General features: G+C 36.8%; 1 protein-coding gene across 4 annotated transcripts in view; it reads right to left on the reverse strand.

Annotated features, from left to right (window-relative positions):
• AZI2 (5-azacytidine induced 2) overlaps nucleotides 1-21,946 on the reverse strand; it is a 37,648-nt gene that overhangs the window by 3,870 nt on the left and 11,832 nt on the right. For 2 of the 4 annotated variants that reach the window (XM_046003573.1, XM_046003574.1), the window contains 7 exons: nucleotides 21,535-21,608; nucleotides 20,367-20,587; nucleotides 18,814-18,939; nucleotides 18,035-18,134; nucleotides 16,749-16,897; nucleotides 7,382-7,440; nucleotides 415-533 (listed from right to left, as the gene is read on the reverse strand). In XM_046003573.1, coding sequence (XP_045859529.1) covers nucleotides 415-533; nucleotides 7,382-7,440; nucleotides 16,749-16,897; nucleotides 18,035-18,134; nucleotides 18,814-18,939; nucleotides 20,367-20,587; nucleotides 21,535-21,547 — 787 coding nt within the window. In that variant the 5' untranslated portion in view covers nucleotides 21,548-21,608. The remainder of the gene's footprint in view (nucleotides 1-414; nucleotides 534-7,381; nucleotides 7,441-16,748; nucleotides 16,898-18,034; nucleotides 18,135-18,813; nucleotides 18,940-20,366; nucleotides 20,588-21,534; nucleotides 21,609-21,946) is intronic. The other 2 variants (XM_046003572.1, XM_046003575.1) reach the window with 2 other exon arrangements.

Below are 21,946 nucleotides of genomic sequence, written 5' to 3' on the forward strand. Positions count from 1 at the left end.
AGTAATTTTCTTCAAAACAATTTAAAGAGCTAGGTCTTTGATATATTCTGTAACACTGGAATGAAAAATAGCTTTTGGTGTCTTGGTGTCTTTTTTTCTTTTTTTTTTAATATAAGGAGTTGTGGTAAAAGGTCAACTAGAGCAAACTTAACACCTCAGCCTTATACACATAAGCAACACTTGGCTGAGAAAAAAAGCCACAAGGGGAAAAGAATACAGTACTGAAGAAAAAACACATCAGCAACACCTTTATGTGTGAAGTTGACCAGTATGAGAATGAAGCCAAAGCAGAGAATAGGTAGGCTGTGAACATACTATATATGCTTTGGCTTATCAAAATCATCTGATGAGATTTTGATAAGAAGCGATAGCCAGTTGCTCTTCAAATAGGGTTTCCAGCAAACATTAACTTGCCTTTCTTGATTGTAGTTGGGGTTTTCAGTTTTCTTAGTAGTTCAGCTTGTACTTGAGTCACCAAATGTAAATTAGACATTTCTCTCTTCAGTTCCCAGTATGCATTTTGCATATTATCACTGAAATAGATTTTTTTTTTTAAAGTTACTGGTTATATAACTTTCTTTATGGACAGAAAGGACTGACTTTAAGAAATGAGCATTATCTGCATTTCTGCTCCAATTAGTTTTGAGATAAAAAACAAAACTTCCTCATTAAGTTACAGAAATACGGGCATTAGAATAAAAAGATCTTATTCACAATTCTGGCCATTAACTGAACTATATTAAACAGAAGGATATCACAAAAAGTAGTATTACAACCAAGTTTCTTATTAATTATAGCCTATAATGTGCTGTGACACTACAAGGGGTATGGTCTTCATTTATAAATCGGATCAAAAATAAAGTGACGTTTATTCATGTATAGAGTTTTCATTTATATTTAACTCTTACTTGGTTTTGACATTGTGAATTGAAATGTATCAACTGCTGAATGTATACCCAAATCCACATTAAAATTTAGGTTTCATGCATTTCATTCTTTTATGTTTGACTGGGCTGTCTCATATGGTTGGTCTAAACCAATGTGACATGACAGCACAAGACAAGAAGAGCCGGATGATTTCCTGGTAAGGGAAGAGAAGCTAGTGAGAGAAGATTATATGAAACAAATTTAAGACTTCATAAATGCCTCTCATTTTCATAATTAAAAGTATTTTGCCTCAATTATCTGAGAAGTTATAAATTAGTTATTTTACACCTAATTTGTAAAGTCTCATTCTTCTATTAAACATGGATATTCATGATTTTTTTTGGTTTTTAATGGCCAACTAAATAAACTGAGATCTTCAAAATATATTCCTACTTTGCTATACAAGGATATGTAAAATGTTAAGTATAAAAACAATCTCATAGCATTCAAATGACCATTACTGTCTCTTAAAGATACTGGTGTAAATTTAATAAGTAGATCAAGTTAGAAAATACATCAATTTTTATCTAGCTATAAACAAAAACCTTTAAATAAACCAAGGTATAATATTATTTTTTTAAAGATTTTATTTATTTATTTGACAGAGAGAGCGCACAAGCAGGCAGAGAGGGGGAGGAAGCAGGCTCCCCGCTGCGTGGAGAGCCCAATGCGGGCTCGATCCCAGGATGCTGGGATCATGACCTGAGCTGAAGGCAGAGGCTTTAACCCACTGAGCCACCCAGGCACCCCAAGGTATAATACTCTTGATACCTAAATCTAAGATCCTGTTTGAATTACAATGCAACAGAGCTACTCAAAAATCATTGTTCTGGGGTACCTGGGTGGCTCAGTGGGTTAAAGCCTCTGCCTTAGACTCAGGTCATGATCCCAGGGTCCTGGGATCGAGCCCCACATCGGGCTCTCTGCTCAGTGGCGAGCCTGCTTCCCCCCTCCTCAGCCTGCCTCTCTGCCTACTTGAGATATCTGTCAAATAAATAAAATCTTTAAAAAAAAATTGTTTTGAATGTAAGGTTATATACTTTTTTTGTCAAGGTATTTCTATTCCACTAAAACTACAATTCTTTCACTAGAAGCAGAATAAACTTGATACTGCTTTCGGGAAAAATCTACATGTTTTAGTCTATTGTAAATGTCATTTGTCAAACAAGAGTCTATTAAAAAATCACAGGGCTTTTTGCAGGTTTTTGATAAGTGTTAAATAATTACTTAACAAAAATTAGTTAACCACCCCCATTTCACCAGTAAACATCTGAGATGTATGTTACAACGAATGTTTCACATAGGAACCTGTCTTAAGTGTGAAGAGTGGTTGGTTCCTTGTTGCAATTGTGGGTATTCAGTATGCTTTCCAAAGAGTTACTCACATTACATAACACATATACAGCACTTAAACTTGCTAATTCATGCAGACTGTCACGATATGAATAATACAGTTTAAAAATACTGTTTAGTTATTGGCATGAGATGACAAATCAGTACCTAACTTTGAGAAAACAAAAGCAAATATCCAAGGCCATGTTTGGGTCCTAGAATATCAAACACATTTAATCATTCAAAATAGTTAAGCATGTAAAGTAAAAAAAAAACAATTATAATAGAAGTGTTAAAGCAGTGTCTAATACACATTTTCCAATTCAGTTTAATGAAGACTGCTTATAAACTAGGTTAAACCAAAAACTAGGTCACCAAGTTCAACATACATCTAAATCTTTTTCTTTTGCCCTTAATGTCACCTGAATTAAAAACTACAGCTAAAAACCAAACCAAACCAACAAATTACTAAGTATAAGCTCTCCCCCTTGTGGATAATAAAGTAATAACAGTTACTTTACACTAGAAAGTGCTACAGTCTTCAGAGTACTTTCACAAAATTAATTTATTTGAACAAAGTATTTAAATCATTACCTTAAGTGAGATAGGAAAAGGCAAATTATCATCCACAAATCTTTAACGGGGTTCCAACTAACCTTCACTTATCTAGATATTTTTGAGATTGTATAGGCTGGCTGTGTACCCCTTCCCAACCAACCAGGAGTGTGAATTTAGCTAAGTTTTGCTTTAAATGACATGGGTGCAAATGAGTGTGTGTGTAAGAAATTATAAAACTACTTGAGCACTGAGATGCAACACTAAAAAGCACTCCAAATGAGAACCCTACAAAAATGCCTAACAAAATAAATGCTCAACCATGTTCTTGCACCAACTTGACAAGCTAGGTATAACCACATTTATACCTGTGGTTCAGGAGAACTTACTCCATATTCTAACATGTTGCTGATCAAAGCCATCTTTTAATTATCCACTCTAAGGACTGCCTGCTACCCTGCTGGGGGTAACATTTTTCATATCATTATTACCATCATCTTCATCACACATTTACCAAGAACCTCCAATGTGCTGGCTGCCAACACAACTTTTTTTTTTTAATTTTTTTTAAAGATTTTATTTATTTATTTGACAGACAGAGATCACAGGTAGGCAGAGAGGCAGCCAGAGAGAGAGGAAGGGAAGCAGGCTCCCCGCCGAGCAGAGAGCCAGATGCGGGCTCGATCCCAGGACTCTGGGATCATGACCTGAGCCGAAAGCAGAGGCTTTAACCCACTGAGCCACCCAGGTGCCCCTCCAACACAATTTTTTTTTTTTTTTTTTTTTTTATTTGACAGAGAGAGGTCACAAGTAGACAGAGAGGCAGGCAGAGAGAGAGAGAGAGAGGGAAGCAGGCTCCCTGTTGAGCAGAGAGCCCGATGCGGGACTCGATCCCAGGACCCCGAGATCATGACCTGAGCCGAAGGCAGCGGCTTAACCCACTGAGCCACCCAGGCGCCCCCCCCCCCAACACAACCTTCTTAACCACAAATTTCAATCCTCTAAATTTTAAGTGTAACATACGTCCTTGAGATGTGAATAAGCAGGTTTCAAGTCCTGCTTAGGAAGTCAAATTGTGTAAAAGCCCGGTTTTCTTAATTGAAACTATTCAACTCTTCAATACTGAAATTAGTATTCCTTATCTAAGAAAAATCCAATTTTTTTACTTCACCTATTTGTGTTTTTCTTTAGCTTCTGCAAATTTACTACACAATTACATTCCCCAGAAGTTATAAAATCAAAGTATGAGATATCTTACCCAAGAGCTAAAGATTTAGAAATGTGTATTTTGACAACTGTGATTCCCCAAAACCAAGTTATCTTTTATTTTTGACTGTGAGGCATAGCAACGAATCATTTTACACTGCAATCCAAAGAGTAAGTTATGAGAAACCATACTTAACCCCCCTCATTATGTGTAATACACACTGGTATGTTCTTCTATTCTATTTTATTCAGTATTTGTTTAAAATACTTCTCTCGGGCGCCTGGGTGGCTCAGTGGGTTAAGCCGCTGCCTTCGGCTCAGGTCATGATCTCAGGGTCCTGGGATGGAGTCCCACATGGGGCTCTCTGCTCAACAGGGAGCCTGCTTCCCTCTCTCTCTCTCTCTCTCTGCCTGCCTCTCTATCTACTTGTGATCTCTGTCAAATAAATAAATAAAATCTTAAAAAAAATAAAATACTTCTCTCAACACACCAAGTTTCATGACCACTAAGGGAGCGCAGCACCATTTGAAAAACACTAACCTAATCCATATTTCCTAAAGATTTACATTTTTGAGAAATTTACCATATGAGTCTACTCCATACCTACACATGTTTAAGCACTGAGCACAACGACCTATAAAGCTAAAACCAAATAGAACACGAGCAGGACACAGGCCAAATTCCTGGTTGGGCTGCTGTTAAATGATATTCTACACAGTAAGTACCAGATAAAAGGCCTCTAGTAACTAAAGGTTCACTTTATATGAGGGAACAAAACAGTACCTCATTCACCTGGCAAGATGATGGAGGACATATGAAAAAAAAAAGTTTTCCCAAAAAGGGTGTTTTACAAATAAATAAAAAATAATCCTTAAAAATACATAAACTCGTACTTAAAGGTTTTGTGGAAACATTCCTCTTAACCTTTGTGCTAATGTAGTAAACTTATATCTGAACTGTTCCACTTAAAAGTGATGAGGTAACTTAAAAATATTAAAACAACACTAGGTATAAACGGTAAGGTGAAGGAAAAACAAGATAAAATGCAGCTAGGAATGATTAACATTATAATGCACAATAACTAAGTTTACCAAGGGGTAAGCTACAAATTTGGTTATTAGTTTTCTAGTTACTAACCAGAAAAGGGAAACCTAATCAGTTTTGCAATCCACATTGTTTACATAAAATAAATGCAAACCAACTTGTATAAAACCGTTAAGTACACTTTGAGCACTAGCAAACCATCAGGACACGCTTTAATTATACAATTCTTTTAGCAGACACGTAGTTCTTAGAGTGAAGAACTTAGGGCAAATCTTTCTAAAAATTGTTTCTCTCAGCTGATACTCTGAATTACTACCAAGCTTTAGAGAATTCATAACTGTACTTTTGAAGCCACAATTATATAGCCTGGCAGCCTCAAAAACTAGACTCATCTCCTTGTATATTTATCCCCTTAAATCCTGGTGTGGAAATCCCTTACTGTCTTGTTAATTATATGATGTCTTAAAAAATATTTGCAGGAAGGTTGCGTGGGGCAGCTTTTTCAGTTATTCTCAGGCGATGTGATCCAAATTATATATTTCCCATGAACGGAAAAAGTCTCATTCTGTACCTCTAATATAAAATAAACATAGCTGGGGCACCTGGGTGGCTCAGTGGGTTAAAGCCTCTGCCTTCGGCTCGGGTCATGATCCCAGGGTCCTGGGATCAAGCCCTGCATCAGGCTCTCTGCTCGGCAGGGAGCCTGCTTCCCCTCCTTCTCTCTCTGCCTGCCTCTCTGCCTACTTGTGATCTCTGTCAAATAAATAATAAAAAAATAAAAATATTTAAAAAAATAAAATAAACATAGCTCTTTCATTTGACATACTCTGATTCTACCGTATTTCTTTGTTCCCTGGTTTTTTTTTTTTTTTTAAAGATTTTATTTATTTACTTGACAGAAAGAGATCACAAGTAGGCAGAGAGGCAGGCAGAGAGAGAGAGAGAGGGAAGCAGGCCCCCTGTTGAGCAGAGAGCCCGATGTGGGACTCGATCCCAGGACCCTGAGATCATGACCTGAGCCGAAGGCAGCGGCTTAACCCACTGAGCCACCCAGGCGCCCCTGTTCCCTGGTTCTTAACAAAAATGGTTTGAAGAAGCTTATAAGCTGATAAATACAACAAAATGAGGGGAGGCTCAGTTGACAGAAGAAAAGTTAATTTTGATAAGAAAACTTGAAGAAATATGGGACACCTGGGTGGCTCAGTTGGTTAGCATCCAACTCTTGGTTTCAGCTCAGGTCATGATCTCATGGTGGTGAGACGGAACCCCTGTGCTGGAATACAGGCTCAATGGAGAGAGTACTTCCCCTCTCCCTCTGCCTCTCCCTGGTCACACAAAACTCCTTTCTTTCTAAAATAAATAAATGTACCTTAAAGACAGCTTTCAGAAATAATCTACATGGACACTGACCTAGACACACTGTTTAAAAAGGAATAACTTCCTTGTTGTAAAGTCAGATGAAACTTGAAGGCATTAATGGAAGAACTGTTCAAATGGCAAAGTTTAATAGTTGCAAGAAAGACATTATGACCTACAAGGCCTAAATATGATGGTCCTTTATAAAAAAAGTTTGCCTACCCCCTGGATCTAAAAGATTGGCTGCAATCCTCAAATTGTTTGCCCCAGGTGGTCATGTCTCTCAATTGGGTTTTCCATAGAAATAGGTAGGAGCCATTTCACTTTTTACTTTAGATTTGTAAACCTTGGAAGCCAAATGATTCAACAATGAAGTCAACTCACTATTTTTCATTGGATTAAAGTATCCATATACAGAAGGGATGTAAAATAAGATAATGTGAAACACAGTACATGTTGCTTAAATAAAAATGATATATATTTAAGGGAAAAAAGGTTAAAATAAAACATGAATTCTTACAGCTCCTTTTGTTTTTATCTCAAGAGGACAGTTCTCTTGTAATTCATGTTATACCAAAGACTAACGTGGTCCAAGTTTGTCTTGAGGACAGGGTGGTATTACTGTATATGGAAATGTATAATTCTTCATGCAAAATCAGGATTTATTACAGAATACTTTCTATACAGCTAGCTCCCTAAAGCCCTATCTAAAATATCGCATGTTCAAAAATTTTGTTTAAGGCTTCACAATCTGTACCTTTCTACTACTTTGGTTCAAACCAGCTGCTGAAGAGCAGTTAAATGTTTTTTATAAATCCACTGTGATCAGAGATTACATGCAGTACCCAAATGGTATCCATTCACTTTTAAGGTTAAATCCTAACAGAAATCTAGGTAAGCTATAAAAAATGGCCTACAGAGGAGAGTATCTTATTTCTGAATGTTGAAGAATATTCATACCTTGAAATGCTCAGTCTTTGGAGATCACTGCTCTTCAGATTGTCTTCCTGAGTTGGATCCTGTCATTTGTTTAAAAAAAAAAAAAAAAAAGTTAAAAAGTTGTAATTTTTAAGAAGTATAGATCTGTTTCCCAACTAGTACCTTGTGATGTGGAAGTTTCACATATACTGGGGCCATCATTATAAAATATTGTATGGGGCACCTGGGTGGCTCAGGTCATGGTTCTCAGGGTCCTGGGATAAAGCCCCTCATCAGGCTCTCTGCTCAGCAGAGAGCCTGCTTCCTGGCCCCTCCCTGCCTGCCTCTCTGCCACTTGTGATCTCGCTCTGTCAAATAAATAAAATCTTTAAAAAATAATAATAAAAAAATAAAATATTGGGAAACACTGTTCAAGATAAACAGGTTCCTACACTCTAAGACTTCTCAGAACTTTGGTATATATAAGAGTACACTGTCAATCACTAACTGGGCTATTATTAAGTACCTCAGACTTTTTTTTTTTTAGATTTTTACTTATTTGTTAGAGAGCATAAGCAGGGGGAGCAGCAGACAGAGGAGAAACAGACTCCCTGGTGAGCAAGGAGCCCAACTTGGATCATGACCTGAGCCAAAAGCAGATACTTAGTCAACTAAGCCACCCATGTATCCCCGTACCTTAGACTTTACACCAACTCCATATTATAGATCCAGTGCTTTCTAAACTTCTTTGGCCCTAGTGTCTTTCTTTTCCCCAAAGGACCAACTTTTCTGAATATAAATGACTGGAATATTGGGGGAAAGTTTAAAAGGACCATAGTGGAACAGACATTGGAAACTTGATCTCATTAATACAAAACAGTAGTCTACTGAGTTAAAAAAAATAAAATAAACAAACAAAAAAAACCCTCATTATTATGTCCATGTAGGGATGCTATTTCACACTTTAAAAGATGTTATAAAATGTTTCACAGAAAATACCACCTCAAAAGTATTTGCAAATATGGCTATACAAGATATAAGATTAATAAGGTGAACATAAAATTTTCTCCTTGACTTGCTTTCTGATTCCCATATCCAAGAGGACTCTGATCAGCAATAACTTTGAACAAAATTTAAAAGTATACACCTCACAACATCAAGATTTTCCATTACCTGGAACCTCTGGTAAGTTTATATTAAGCATTCCATTCTCCCTTTTTCTGGTTCATTTATCTTAGTTATAAGCATTTTTAAATTTTAAATACCCCCTCACCCTGCCAAAGAAATTCCTATGAAAGTGAGAACTAAGTCTTAATTATTTTAAAAAAACAATTCCTCTTGTATTAAATTCTTGTTTCTCAGTCTTTCCAGATGCCATTTCAGCAGTAAGTGAAAAATTTCTAAAAAGTTTCTTCTACCTTCAAATGTCTGCTTTTATGGATTTATGATAGATGAATTATACTAAAAGCAAATTTATCCCCTAGCACCATCTAGTGGAAAAGAGTAACTAATAAGAACTGAACTATAACACCCACACCCACTTAACAGTACTGTGTTTCTGGGTTACCGTAAGTTTTTTTGAAATACACTGGTTTACTGAATACACTATATACTAAGCATTGTGCTAAAAGTGTTACATGTTATCTAACCTTTATGGAAAAAACAGATTTTTAAGTCTACTTTACAGAAAACAGGTTAAGAAGATATTCCTAATATTACATAGTTAATAAGCAAGGCCATAATTATAAGCCAAATTTTTTACAATTCCATGGTACTCTTTCCTACTCTGTAACGAAATATCCATTATGTAAAAAGCTATCATCTTCCTTTCAAGGAAAATCTATTTACTAACAATTATAATTCAGAGCTTCAAGGTATAGATCCTTTGTTGGAATCACATCTTAAAAAAAAGAAAAACAGCCTCTAGGGGTGCCTGAGTGGCTCAGTCAGTTAAGCCTTTGCCTTCAGCTCAGGTCATGATCAGGGTCCTGGAACTGAGCCCCACACTGGGCTCCCTGTTCAGCGGGTAGTCTGCTTCTCCCTCTGCCCTCCCCATCTGACACTCTCTCTCAAATAAAATCTTGGGGTGCCTGGGTGACTCAGTGGGTTAAAGCCTCTGCCTTCGGCTAAGGTCATGATCCCAGGGTCCTGGGATCGAGCCCCTCAACGGGCTTTCTGCTCAGGGAGCCTGCTTCCTCCTCTCTCTCTGCCTGCCTCTCTGCCTACTTGTGATCTCTGTCAAATAAATAAATAAAATCTTTAAAAAATAAATAAATAAAATCTTTAGAGGTCTTTTTTTGAAGAAGAAAAATATGGCGGAGTAGGAGGATCCTATGCTCACCTTGTTCCACAGATACAACCAGATAACATCCACATCAGTGTAAATAACCCAGAGAACTGGCAGAACAGACTATTCACAGCAAAAAGTAAAGTGGAGGCCATACTGAAGAGGCAGGAATTGCAGGCAGGAGCTAAACACATCTACCCACAGGACTACCTGCAGGAGGGAGGGACACCACTGGCACCAGGAAGGGAGAAAAGCAGACCCTCACACCAAGAACCCCAGGTATGGGGAACACACACAGGGAAAATGAATCCCCGTAAGATTTGGCTTTGAAAACACAGAGGGGCCTAGTTACCCCACTTCCCACGATCAGTGAGGCTTAACACCTGGGACTTTACAAATTGGTGGGCTCAGCTCTGGGAGAAAAGGGAGGATGAGAGGAAACAGAATCCTGGCCCTTAAAAAGACAGCATAATCAGCCCCAAGAAGACAGAGCAAAGAAAAAGCACTTTGAAAAATGCCTCCAGTATATGGGAGAGAGCACGTACTAGAGGAGCAGGGATCCTTAGGAGACTTCCTCAAGAACAAAAGGGCTGGTGGGCGCCATTTCCCTCCCTGGGCCACCACCTTATTTACATGGACACATGCGGGAACCAGTGCAGCACACTTTCCACATAGGTTGCTAATAGCATGCCTTACATGCTTCTGCAGATCTGCTCTCTCCAACCTAACCAGCCTCCACAGTTTGGGGCAGCAGCAGGTACCCTCCCGCAGCAAACCAGCATTGACCTTGCTGGCACTGCATGCACTTCCCCCGGCCCCAACTCTTCTGTAGACTCACCCCCACCAGCAATAAAGCAGTTTTCAAAAGCAGCTCCAGCTCCCCTCTCACAGTAGACCTCATCAAACCTTGCTAACACCATATGCCCTGTCCCTACATTCTCCTGTGCACTTGCCCCTTCCAATATGCCTTTGGTTAAAACCCATCCAAAGAGTTCTGTAGGCAGTGTATAGGCAGCCCTCACAGGGCCAGCACCACTCCAAAGTGACTTCTACCCTGGAGAGAGGGGACAGCAACCACACACATACCAATCCAGCTGTGGCCACTGCAGTGGGTAGCAGAATAGACATGTAGTCTAACTATAGGGCCAGCTCACCAACAAAAGCTTCTGAAGGCACAACACAGGGAAAGTACCTTGACAACAGTACTACTGTTGGGAAAAGTCTGGTCTACCTTGGGCCAAACCCTGGGCAAACCCAAAACTAGCTCACTAACAACACAGGGACCAGAGCCCACTCACAACAAAGAGAGTCACTGCAGACAAATGGACTGAAGGCAAAAGCAGCTCAAACTGAATGGTAGGTAACACAACACACACAGAAGATACCCCTGAAACATGAGGTTCCAGTGAACAGGGGATATTGTACTGCAGAGTACAGGACCTCTTCCATTTCACTATTTCAAGAGCTGGAGACATAGCAGACTTTCCTAATACAGAGAGACTAAACTGAGAGGATAATGTCCCAAAAGGAAGAAGGATAAGAACACAGCAGAGAGAGCTAAACAAAACAGAGTTAAGTAATATGCCTAATGTCAAATTTAAAATAATGGTCATAAAGATACTCACTGAAGTTGAGAAGAGTGGAGGACCTCAGTGAAACCCTCAATAAAGTGATAGAAATGATAAAAAATAGTAACTCAGTAAATGAAATTAGGAATGCACTAGATAAAAAAGTGGACTAGAGAAATAAAAAGTAGACTAGAGAAAGCAGAGAAAACAATGAGTGATCTGGAGGACAGAGTAATGGAAAACAAATCAAACTGAACAGAAGAATGAAAAAAAATGAAGTTTTAGGAAACTCAGTGATGCCATCAAGTGTCCACAGCAAATCATAAAATGACAAAAAGTAGTGATAAAGATAAATTTTAAAAGCAGTAAGAGAAAACATTTATAAGAAATACCCAGGACTGGGCGCCTGGGTGGCTCAGTGGGTTAAGCCGCTGCCTTCGGCTCAGGTCATGATCTCAGGGTCCTGGGATCGAGTCCCGCATCGGGCTCTCTGCTCAGCAGGGAGCCTGCTTCCCTCTCTCTCTCTCTCTCTCTCTCTGCCTGCCTCTCTGCCAACTTGTGATCTTTCTCTGCCAAATAAATAAATAAAATCTTTAAAAAAAAAAAAAAAAAAAAGAAATAACCAGGACTGTAAGAGAACATTATGAAATATAATATGCCAAACAAACTAGGAAACCTAGAAGAAATGGAGAAATTCCTACGAACATATAATCTCCCAAAACTGAATGAGGAAGAAACAGAAAATTTGAACAGACTAATCACCAGCAATGAAATTGAATAATCAAAAAATTCCCATGGAACAGAAGTCCAGGACGAGATGGCTTCACAGGGAAACTATACCAAACATTTAAAGAAGAATTAATACCTATTCCTCTCAAACTATTCCAAAAATTAGAAGAGAAAAGAAAGCTTCCAAGTTTATTCTACAAGGCTAGCATTAGCTAATTTGGTAATTAGCATTACCAAAACCAGATAAAGATACTACACAAAAAGGGAACTACAGGCCAATATTGCTGAAGAACACAGCTGCAAAAATTCTCAATAAAATACTAGCAGGGGCGCCTGGGTGGCTCAGTGGGTTAAAGCCTCTGCCTTCGGCTCAGGTCATGATCTCGGGGTCCTGGGATCGAGCCCCGCATCGGGCTCTCTGCTCTGCGGAGAGCCTGCTTCCTCCTCTCTCTCTGCCTGCCTCTCTGCCTAGTTGTGATTTCTCTCTATCAAATAAATAAAATATTAAAAAAAAAAAATACTAGCAAATCAAATCCAACAATACATTAAAAAAAAAAAAAAATCATTCACCATGATCAAGTAGAATTTATTCCTGGGATGCAAGAGTGGTTCCATATTCCCAAATCAATCAACATGATATATCACATGAACAAGAGAAAAGATGCAAAAGATGCAGAAAAAGTAGTTGACAAAATTCAATATCCATTCATGATAAAACTCTCAATAAAGTAGGTATAGAAGGTACATGCCAGGGCACCTGGGTGGCTCAATTGGTTAAGCAACTGCCTTTGGCTCAGGTCATGATCCCGGAATCCCGGGATCAAGTCCCACATGTGGCTCCCAGCTCCACAGGGAGTCTGCTTCTCCCTCTGACCTTCTCTCCTCTCATGCTCTCTCTCACTCTCTCTCAAATAAATAAAATCTTAGAAAAAAAAAAAAGTTACATGCCACATAGGAAAAACACAGCTAACGTCATACTCAAGAGGAAAAAATGGAGAGCGTTTCCCCTAACGTCCCGAACAAGACAAGGATGTCCACTCTCACCACTTTTATTCAACACAATACTAGAAATGGCAGCCACAGCAATCAGACCAAAAAAAAAAAAAAAAAAAGGCATTCAAATTGGTAAGGAAGAAGCAAAACTATCATACATGCAGATGACAGGATACTGTCAGAAAACCTTCTACAGGATACTGTAGAAAACCTGAAAAGACTCCACCCAAAATCTACTAAAACTGAGAAATGAATTCTGTAAGGTTGCAGGACTCAAACTCAATATACAGAAATCTGCTGCATTTCTATACACTAATAATGAAGTAGCAGGAAGAAATCAGGGAAACAATCCCATTTACAACTACAGCAAAAATAAATACCTAGGAATAAACCAAGTAAGTGAAATACCTGTACTCTGAAAACTATAAAACACTAATGGAAAAAACTGAAGATGACAGACAAATGGAAACATAGTCCATGCTCATGGACTGGTAGAACGAACTGTTAAAATGTTCATGCTACTCGAAGCCATCTACAGATTTAATGCAATCCTATCAAAATACCGAGAGTACTTTTCACAGAACTAAACAAATTATACTAAAATTTGTGTGGAACCACAAAAGACCCTGAATACCCAAAGCAATCTTGAGAAAGAACAACAAGGCTGGAGATACCACAATCCCAGATTTCAAGACATACCACAAAGCTGTAGTAACCAAAACAGCCTGGTACTGGCACAAAACAGACACAGAATAGAGCACAGTGAAATAAACCCATGCCTATATGGTCAAGTAATCTATGACAAAGGAGGCAAGAATATGCAATGGGGAAAAGACAATCTCTTCAACAAATGCTATTGGGAAAACTGGACAGGTGTATGCAAAAGAATGAAACTGCACCACTTTCTTACACCACACACAAAAAGTAAACTCAAAATAGATTAAAGACCTAAATGTAAGACCTGAAACCATAAGACTAGAAGACAACATAGGCAGTAATCTCTTTGTCATTGGCCTTAGCAACATTTTTCTAGATATGTCTCCTCAGGAAAGGGAAACAAAAGCAAACTGCTGGGACTACATTAACATAAAAATCTTCTGCACAGCAAAGGAAACAACAAAACTCAAAGACACCTACTGAATGGGAGAAGATAGTGGCAAATGACGTATCTGGTAAAGGGTTAGAATTCTAAACATATAAAGAACACAAGTCAACACCTAAAAAATAATCAAATTAAAAATGGGCAGAAGAGATATGAGGAATTTGAGAGGCAAAGCAGGGTGTTGTGGGGAGTAGGGAAGGAAATAATGAAACAAGATGGCATCGGGAGTGAGACAAACCCTAAGAGACTCTCAATCTCACAAAATAAACTGAGGGTTGCTGGGGGTTGAGGGGGTAGGGAAAGGGTGGTTGGGTTATGGACATTGGGCAGGGTATGTGCTACGGTAAGTGCTGTGAAATGTGTAAGCCTGATGATTCACAGACCTGTAGCCCTGGGGCAAATAATACATTATATGTTAATAAAAATGTTTTTTTTAGAAATTGGGCAAAAGACCCGAATAGACATCTGTCTGAAGAAAATATACACATGGCCAACAGACACATTAAAAGATGCTCAGCATCACGAATCATCAGGGAAATGCAAATCAAAACTACAGTGAGATATCATCTGACACTGTCAGAATGGCTAACATCAAAAAACACAAGAGACTAGTGTTGACAAGGATTAGGAAGAAAAGGAACCCTCATGCATGTTGGTGAGAATGCAAACTGGTATAATCCACTTTGAAAATAGTTTGGAAGTTCCTCAAAAAGTTAAAAATAGAATTACCATGAGTCTGTATACACACATACACACACACACACAAACACACATACACACGGGACTAATACTCAGCAATAAAAAAGAATGGAATCTTGCCATTTGCAACAAGGTGGATGAATCTAGAGTATAATGCAAATAAGCAAAGTAAGCCAGTCAGAGAAAGACCAATATCATGATTTCGCCCATATGCAGAATTTAAAAAACAAATGAACAAAGAAAAAGAGACAAACCTAAAAACAGACTCTTAACTATTAATAATGAATAGACGGCTATCAAAGGGGAGGTGGGGGGAATGGGTAAAATATGTGAAGGACATTAAGAGTACACTTATGATGAGCAGTTAGAATTGTTGATTAACTACATTGTACATGTGAAACTAATATAACACTATGTTAATTAGATTGGAATTTTTTTTTTAATTACAATTAAGAAACACACATATAAACCAGCAAGCAAACACAACAGCCAGCCAGCCGGCCAGCTAGCTTCTCAGGGGCTACAGCATCTAAGCTTGTGGGATAGGATGCTGGAAGCATTTGAAGAAATTGTAATCACAGGTTCAAAGGGAGGCAGAAATTAACTTCATATGTTAAGCAGGAAAAAAAGTATTTTGCCCTAATAGAAACTGACAGTAATCTCTGTAGTGTTTCCCCTTTATCAGTTCTTATTGTCCATTTCAGAACAATTCATTTGGCCAAGGCCAGGGTAGAATGCTACATTATTCTTAATGCCTGGCTCATCCTTAAGTGGTGGTCACCTTCAATAAAGACAACATTATGAATAAAGAACTGTCAGTTCCATTTAAGGGCAATTGGGATTCAGGGGCAGTGTCCTGGTGGGCAGACAATACGGGGGAAGTAGTGTCATCATCAGTTATTGGCATCCCAGGAGGAACCTGGGGTAGAATGGGGTTAGAATGCTGTGATGGGCAAAAAATGGTTAAGCTGAGAAACAATTCTCTCACTGGTCAACTTATTTAAAATACTTCAGTGTAGGGGCACCTGGGTGGCTCAGTGGGTTAAAGCCTTTGCCTTCGGCTCAGGTCATGATCCCAAAGTCCTGGGATCGAGCCCCGCATCGGGCTCTCTGCTCCGCATGGAGCCTGCTTCCTCCTCTCTCTCTGCCTGCCTCTCTGCCTAGTTGTGATTTCTCTCTGTCAAATAAATAAAATATTTAAAAAATAAAAAAGTAAAAAAATAAAAATACTTCAGTGTATATAATGACTGACTCCAGACTACGGAACTTTGCTTGTAACAACTACTTTTAAAACTTTGCATTTGGTACATTGCTCTCACACTCCTCTTTTTTTCTACCATTTCTTTTCTCTTCAGCACTATCTATCATGACGTCTAAAAACTGGTTGTTAGAACCCAATGTAAAGTATTAGTAAACAGACTTGGCGAGGACCTGAGAGGCAACTTGTGTTTTAGTGGATGACGTCAGGCTAGCCATACTGTAGCAGCTCAGCAGGGTTTTTTGTTTTTACTTTTCCACCCAATTCTTAAAATCTCAGCTGTTTGCTGAAAATTGAAGTTTCCCCAAAAGTACTAAGTCTTTTGTAAATTAGTAGACTCTGTCAAGTTTTTTCTTTTCAAGAGTTCTAAAAACTAAGTTGTCTCTTGTGGTGTCTATATTAATCAAATTATTAAATTAAAATGATAAACTTAAAACGAGTTCTCTTTAAACTTTACAGAAAAAAAAAGGACTTAAGGAAACTGAAGGAAAAGGCGTTTAAAAGGAACGCTTCAATAAATTAATAAACTAGTAAAGCTTTTTTAAAATGAGCTCTTTAAAACAATAAAATTTTATAATTCTGGGATTAAGTTAGAAGTATACAGTATATCAAAAAAAGTATACAGTATATCAAATTTTAGACAAAATGATTAAAAGGGAAGATAAAGGTAAATTTTTCAGAGAATTTAACTCTATGATTTAATCCTTAGTTATAAATCCTATAGACAGCATACACAGAATACTGAATTTCTTAATTTAATAATTCTGTAGTACCGTTTGTTTGGCTTTTTGTAGCTGTATTTTGAGGTCACTACATTCTTTCCTCATCAGTTCCAGCTCTTGTTCCAAACCATGGATCTTCAGGTCACAGCTCAACTTTTCCACCTCCCAGTTTGATGAAGGTGGATTTAAATTCCTTATCACTAAAAAGAGGATGGACAGTAAAATTGTTATTTCTGCCTTCTACATTTGTTGTGGTTCCATAAAGGTTATACTAGTAAAACGTAGATAATATAAAAACTAATATAAAACATGCACGACTAACAGTTTTTAAAAACAGTAATATTACTTTCAAAGACCTATGCTAATGAGAATAAGAAACCTACCAATCTGGTTTCAGAACGTATTAATCACCACTATCCCTGATTTTCTGTTTAGGTTAAAGTACAAGTTTGTCAGTCTGGAACTTTTAAAATATACACCACTAATCAAATACATGCTAAAACTGTTGACAAGTCAACAATATTTAAGTCAAGGTTAAGACAGTGATAAAAATTAAATGAAGTGAGGAAACTGAAGCTCATGTCTCTAATTACTCCATCTAGTCCCCTCAGAGTATAAAGTATGACCATCAGGCCTAGAAAATGATGTCAAAACAATTTATTCATAAACATTTACTATAGAAACTCAGTACAACTGGATACTGACTTACCTTTGACATAGTTCTTTAGTCTATCTGCAGATAGAGAGACTAAAAAGCCCCAACCAGCTACTGTAAGAGAGCTCATCTCAAATGCCTATCAAAAGGCCTCTCTCAGAGGCCTACTCTTCAGCCTGTCTCATCAGAATGTTCATGGGAACAGGCCAATAGCCATATGCTCCAGAACTACTTATTTCCTCTAGCATCTCATCTGCACATTTTAACAACTTCAGAAATTTAAATTAAAAAAAAAAAAAAAAAAGTTAATTGTAACTACTCCATGACAGTGTGCTTAATAGTGGACAAAAGTTTAGTAGAAAGGAAAATCCAGGACATACCAGCAGGCAAGATGTTCTGACAAGGATGGAGTTCTACTCCTTTCTTCATCTACTTCATCATAAACTAGCCCTAAACAAAAACCATCAAATTTTCTCTAGGAAAAGTGCAACTTATATCTAAGGAAAAGTTAAAGGAGTTGATATTTTGGTGAAAGCAGATCAGAGAAATTAATATAAGCCTAAAATTATAAAATAAGTTAAGGCCTTAGCATACAGATATAGAAAACTGATAATGGATATAACGCATAAATGGAAAATTATACTGATTCCATTATAATATTTGTAACAAATAAGTGGCATACCCTGCTGAGTTTCCACCTCTGTCCTTAGCTGGAGCAGTTCTACTTCTTTAGATTGTAGCTGTTCATTCAACATTTTCAAAGATTCAGAGTTGTCTTTATTCTAGTTAAGTAGGGAAAATGCCAAATTACATTCAGTAAAATCTATAGGTTGATATACATTAATTTTCAGGTAGATGAAAAAAAAAACAGATTTAGGCCTTTAAAAAAGCTAGGTGGGACAATGAACCCAGTTTTTCACTAATTTCCTTTTTTCTTTTTCAAACTTAGGAAATACTAGTCACTAGCTTTTTTTTCTTAAAAATACACTGACAAATTCTACCATGTCATGATTTTCCAAAATAAGTTAGTAGTGTTAGATATACTTAACTCCTAAACATCATCACATACCATGTATTTATTTTGTACAGAAATAAACTATAAATATCACCATTAAAAATTCCGATTTTGGTGGTGCCTGGGCGACTCAGTGGGTTAAAGCCTCTGCCTTTGACTTAGGTCATGATCCCAGGGTCCTGGAATCGAGCCCCGCATCAGGCTCTCTGCTCGGGGGGGAGCCTGTTTCACCTTCTCTCTCTCTCTGCCTGCCTCTCTGCCTACTTGTGATCTTTGTCTGTCAAATAAATAAATAAAATCTTAAAAAAAAAAAATCCTATTTTTGAGTTCAGGATGTATATTTTCAATTTTTTATTTAATAAATATAAGTATTTTTCTTATTTCTAATTTTAAACTTCCTGAAGAAGAAAACTCATTTGCAATATAAACTGTTTTCACCAACTTACCATTTTATCCAATTTGCTTTTCAAATTATCTCTATCAATGCAAACCTCTCGATATGCATGATAGGCCTTATTTACTTGTTCACGTCCCACAGAATTTGTTTCTTCATCTAATCGAGCTCCTATAAGCTAATGGTATAAAATTAGAAGGGAAAGCTCAAAGGACGTATTCTACGAAACAAACATAAACAAAACAAAAAAGCCGCCAGTCTTCTGATGGCTCCACAGCTTACTTTTCTTTGTAATGCAGGGATAAGGCCTGGACTATAATTAAATAAACATTTTACTTCCAACAAGTAAGCCTTACTGATTAAGAAAGCAAAAAAAGTACAGGTAAACATTTTTAAAGTCTTCTATTTTATGCTTTTAATCAGTATTTTTTTGTTTTATAACATATATTAACTCATCACTCTAAAACAGTACACTATTCCTTTATAATACTTAGATGTTTTTCAAGGCAGTAGTATTTCATTTCCACCATCAGAAAAAATGACAAGCTAAGGTATGCTTGACCTTTTTAAAGAATAACTGTGGTAGTTCATTAAATACTAACATTATTCCAGAATAGAAATTATATGACTGTTGGTCACGAAGTACACAAATATTTCCAAAGTTAGCTATACCAAATCACATTTTTCTACTTAATTTTAAAATAAGCATAACTACAAGCTCCAAAATGTTACCTTTTCTCACTCTATCCAATTGTATCACAAATTTGATAATCATTAAAGACAATGTATATGAATATAAAGAAATTATGATGATTTTTACAACTGACCTCCTTTTTCTTAATTCTCCTAGATGAATCAAACTCTACCAAGTCCCTTCCTAAAGTTTTTATAACAAGATAATTCATTTCCTTGACAGCTAAGAATTCATTTCCTTCCTCATTGGGGAAGCTGCTGTTTATAAAACACAAATACAATGATCTAATCAGAAGAAACATAAAGCTAAGTTAAAACTTTAAACCTCAAAAAATAAAAGGATGAGTGATAAAGATTTCCCAGTACAAAAAGCCAAGTAGATATGCTGATTTATAATGGAATTAGCTATCAACCTTATATATTCTATAAGATTTAAGAGTGTCAGATTTCTGCACGAGAAAGGTAAACAGATGACCTTTATCAGTTAAAAGCATTATTCTGTGTGTTCAAGAACAAAAGAGACAGTTGAGGTAGAGAAGATATCAGTGCTGGTGAAGATGGTTTTAAACATTAGAACAATGCTACATTTAATTTCCTTTGCTGGCATATCATTTGTTGCACAGATTTTAAAATCCTGAATAAAATACATACAATTTATGAAGGTAAGGCAATCTGAAAAAAAGATTCCAAGAAAAATATATTCCAAAAATATATTCCAAATCCTACTCTACACCTAGTCCCCATGTACATGACATTTGAAGCATAGTATGAGAAGTACTGGGTTTTGAAACTAGCTGTGAGTTAACCTTGGAAACTTAGTACAACCAGTGAAGAGAGGATAGAAAAATATTTAAAACTTCCAAGTATTTTGAATTATTCTTTAAGTCATAAAATATAATAGATAGTAATTACCTTTTCTTCCAAAAATCTTATTCTTTTCTTTAAGAATGAGTTCTCTTTCTCTGAATCCTTAAGTCGTTTTTTGATGTCTTCATATGCAGTGACAAGGGCAAAATGTGAAGCAACAGACTCATCTCCTGAATATATTGAGATTGGAGTCACTGTGTCTCTCCTATGTGCTTTTTCATGATTCAGAATGCAGATATCATCTTCCACCAGTGCATCCATGACAGCTTTTTAAAAGAATGTAAAAGAAAAATGTCTCTTTCAATAAATGAGCAAGAAAAGAGAGATGGTATTTAGAATAATGAAAATACTGTCAATGTTAAAAACTCCTATTTCTTTTAGAGGCAGCATAACATAATGGTGAAGAGCATGGACCCTAGAACCAGATTCTAGGAATTGCATCCAAGCACTGCTTAGTGTGAGAATTTGTGCTTAATCTCTCTGCCTTGGTTTCCTTATTTATAAAGTATAAGAAATAGTAGCAACTACTTCACAGAGTTAAGGATATTAAATGAGCTGATATCCATATAGCACTGGAAATCATTCTAAGCTATTATTAGTAAGTTTTAGAAAAAGTTGTGAAACACCATTTATACAGGATAAAAATTTTTAAATATTTTTTGTCCACATATTTCTTCATTATCAGTATTTCCACTTTAAGATATAAGCAGCAAGTTTTATAACTTCCCAAACTATACATTTTTAAAAACTCTCCTGAATACAATTCATTACGAGAGTATTATGGAAGTTTTAATGCATCCTCCACTATATTCTTTGCATACCGGTAACTGATTGATTGTTGTCCATTTGCAATAGAAGACACAACGGAATTATTTCAGTACTCACCATGTCCCAGCACCATGCAGCACATTTTTTTTAATTATTATCTCAAATTCATCCAAATAATTCTATGAGGTAGGTATTATCTCTATTTTATAGGATCAAAAAGGTAAAGTAATTTGCCCAGGTTAAAGCTAGTAGCTGTTAATTAGCTCCAGGAGGGTATAGGTTATGGATCTTTTGCTCATCATTGTGTCCCCAACCTATCATTGTGTGTAAGATGCCCAATAAATACTGGTTATTAAATGAAGAATCAATAGTATAGGATTCAATCAAACTCTAACTCAAAAACCTAAGACAAGAAGCCAGTTATTTCCGTAGTTAGTGAACTTACTTGCTCTGTACATCTACTTTTGTTGTTAGGTTCAGCATTATTTCCTCATCTGAAAGTTATGTTCCTGAAAAACACTGTGGAAGGAGAAATTTTGGCTGAAATCTTTTAAGACCTTATGGGAAAAACAGAATAAGTGGGACTGCAGGTCATAAGAGATACCTTTTAGTTTGAAATAAAACATCAAATAGAGCAATCTAAATAAGACTATCAATGAAATTTCATATATCTTATATTAGTAATTCATGACTAATGAAAAACATTTTTATTTACTATTCTGTGCTTGGAATGACATTTGGTTGCTTAGCATGTCACTGTTCCAAGAATATTATAGGTAAGGAAATCAAGGTAGAGAGGAATTTAAGTAATTTTCCCAAGTAAAATAACAAATAATGAGATGTAAACATAGGTGATT

The sequence above is a fragment of the Meles meles genome, chromosome 4 (genome assembly GCF_922984935.1).
Source record: "Meles meles chromosome 4, mMelMel3.1 paternal haplotype, whole genome shotgun sequence".
NCBI classification, from domain to species: domain Eukaryota; kingdom Metazoa; phylum Chordata; class Mammalia; order Carnivora; family Mustelidae; genus Meles; species Meles meles.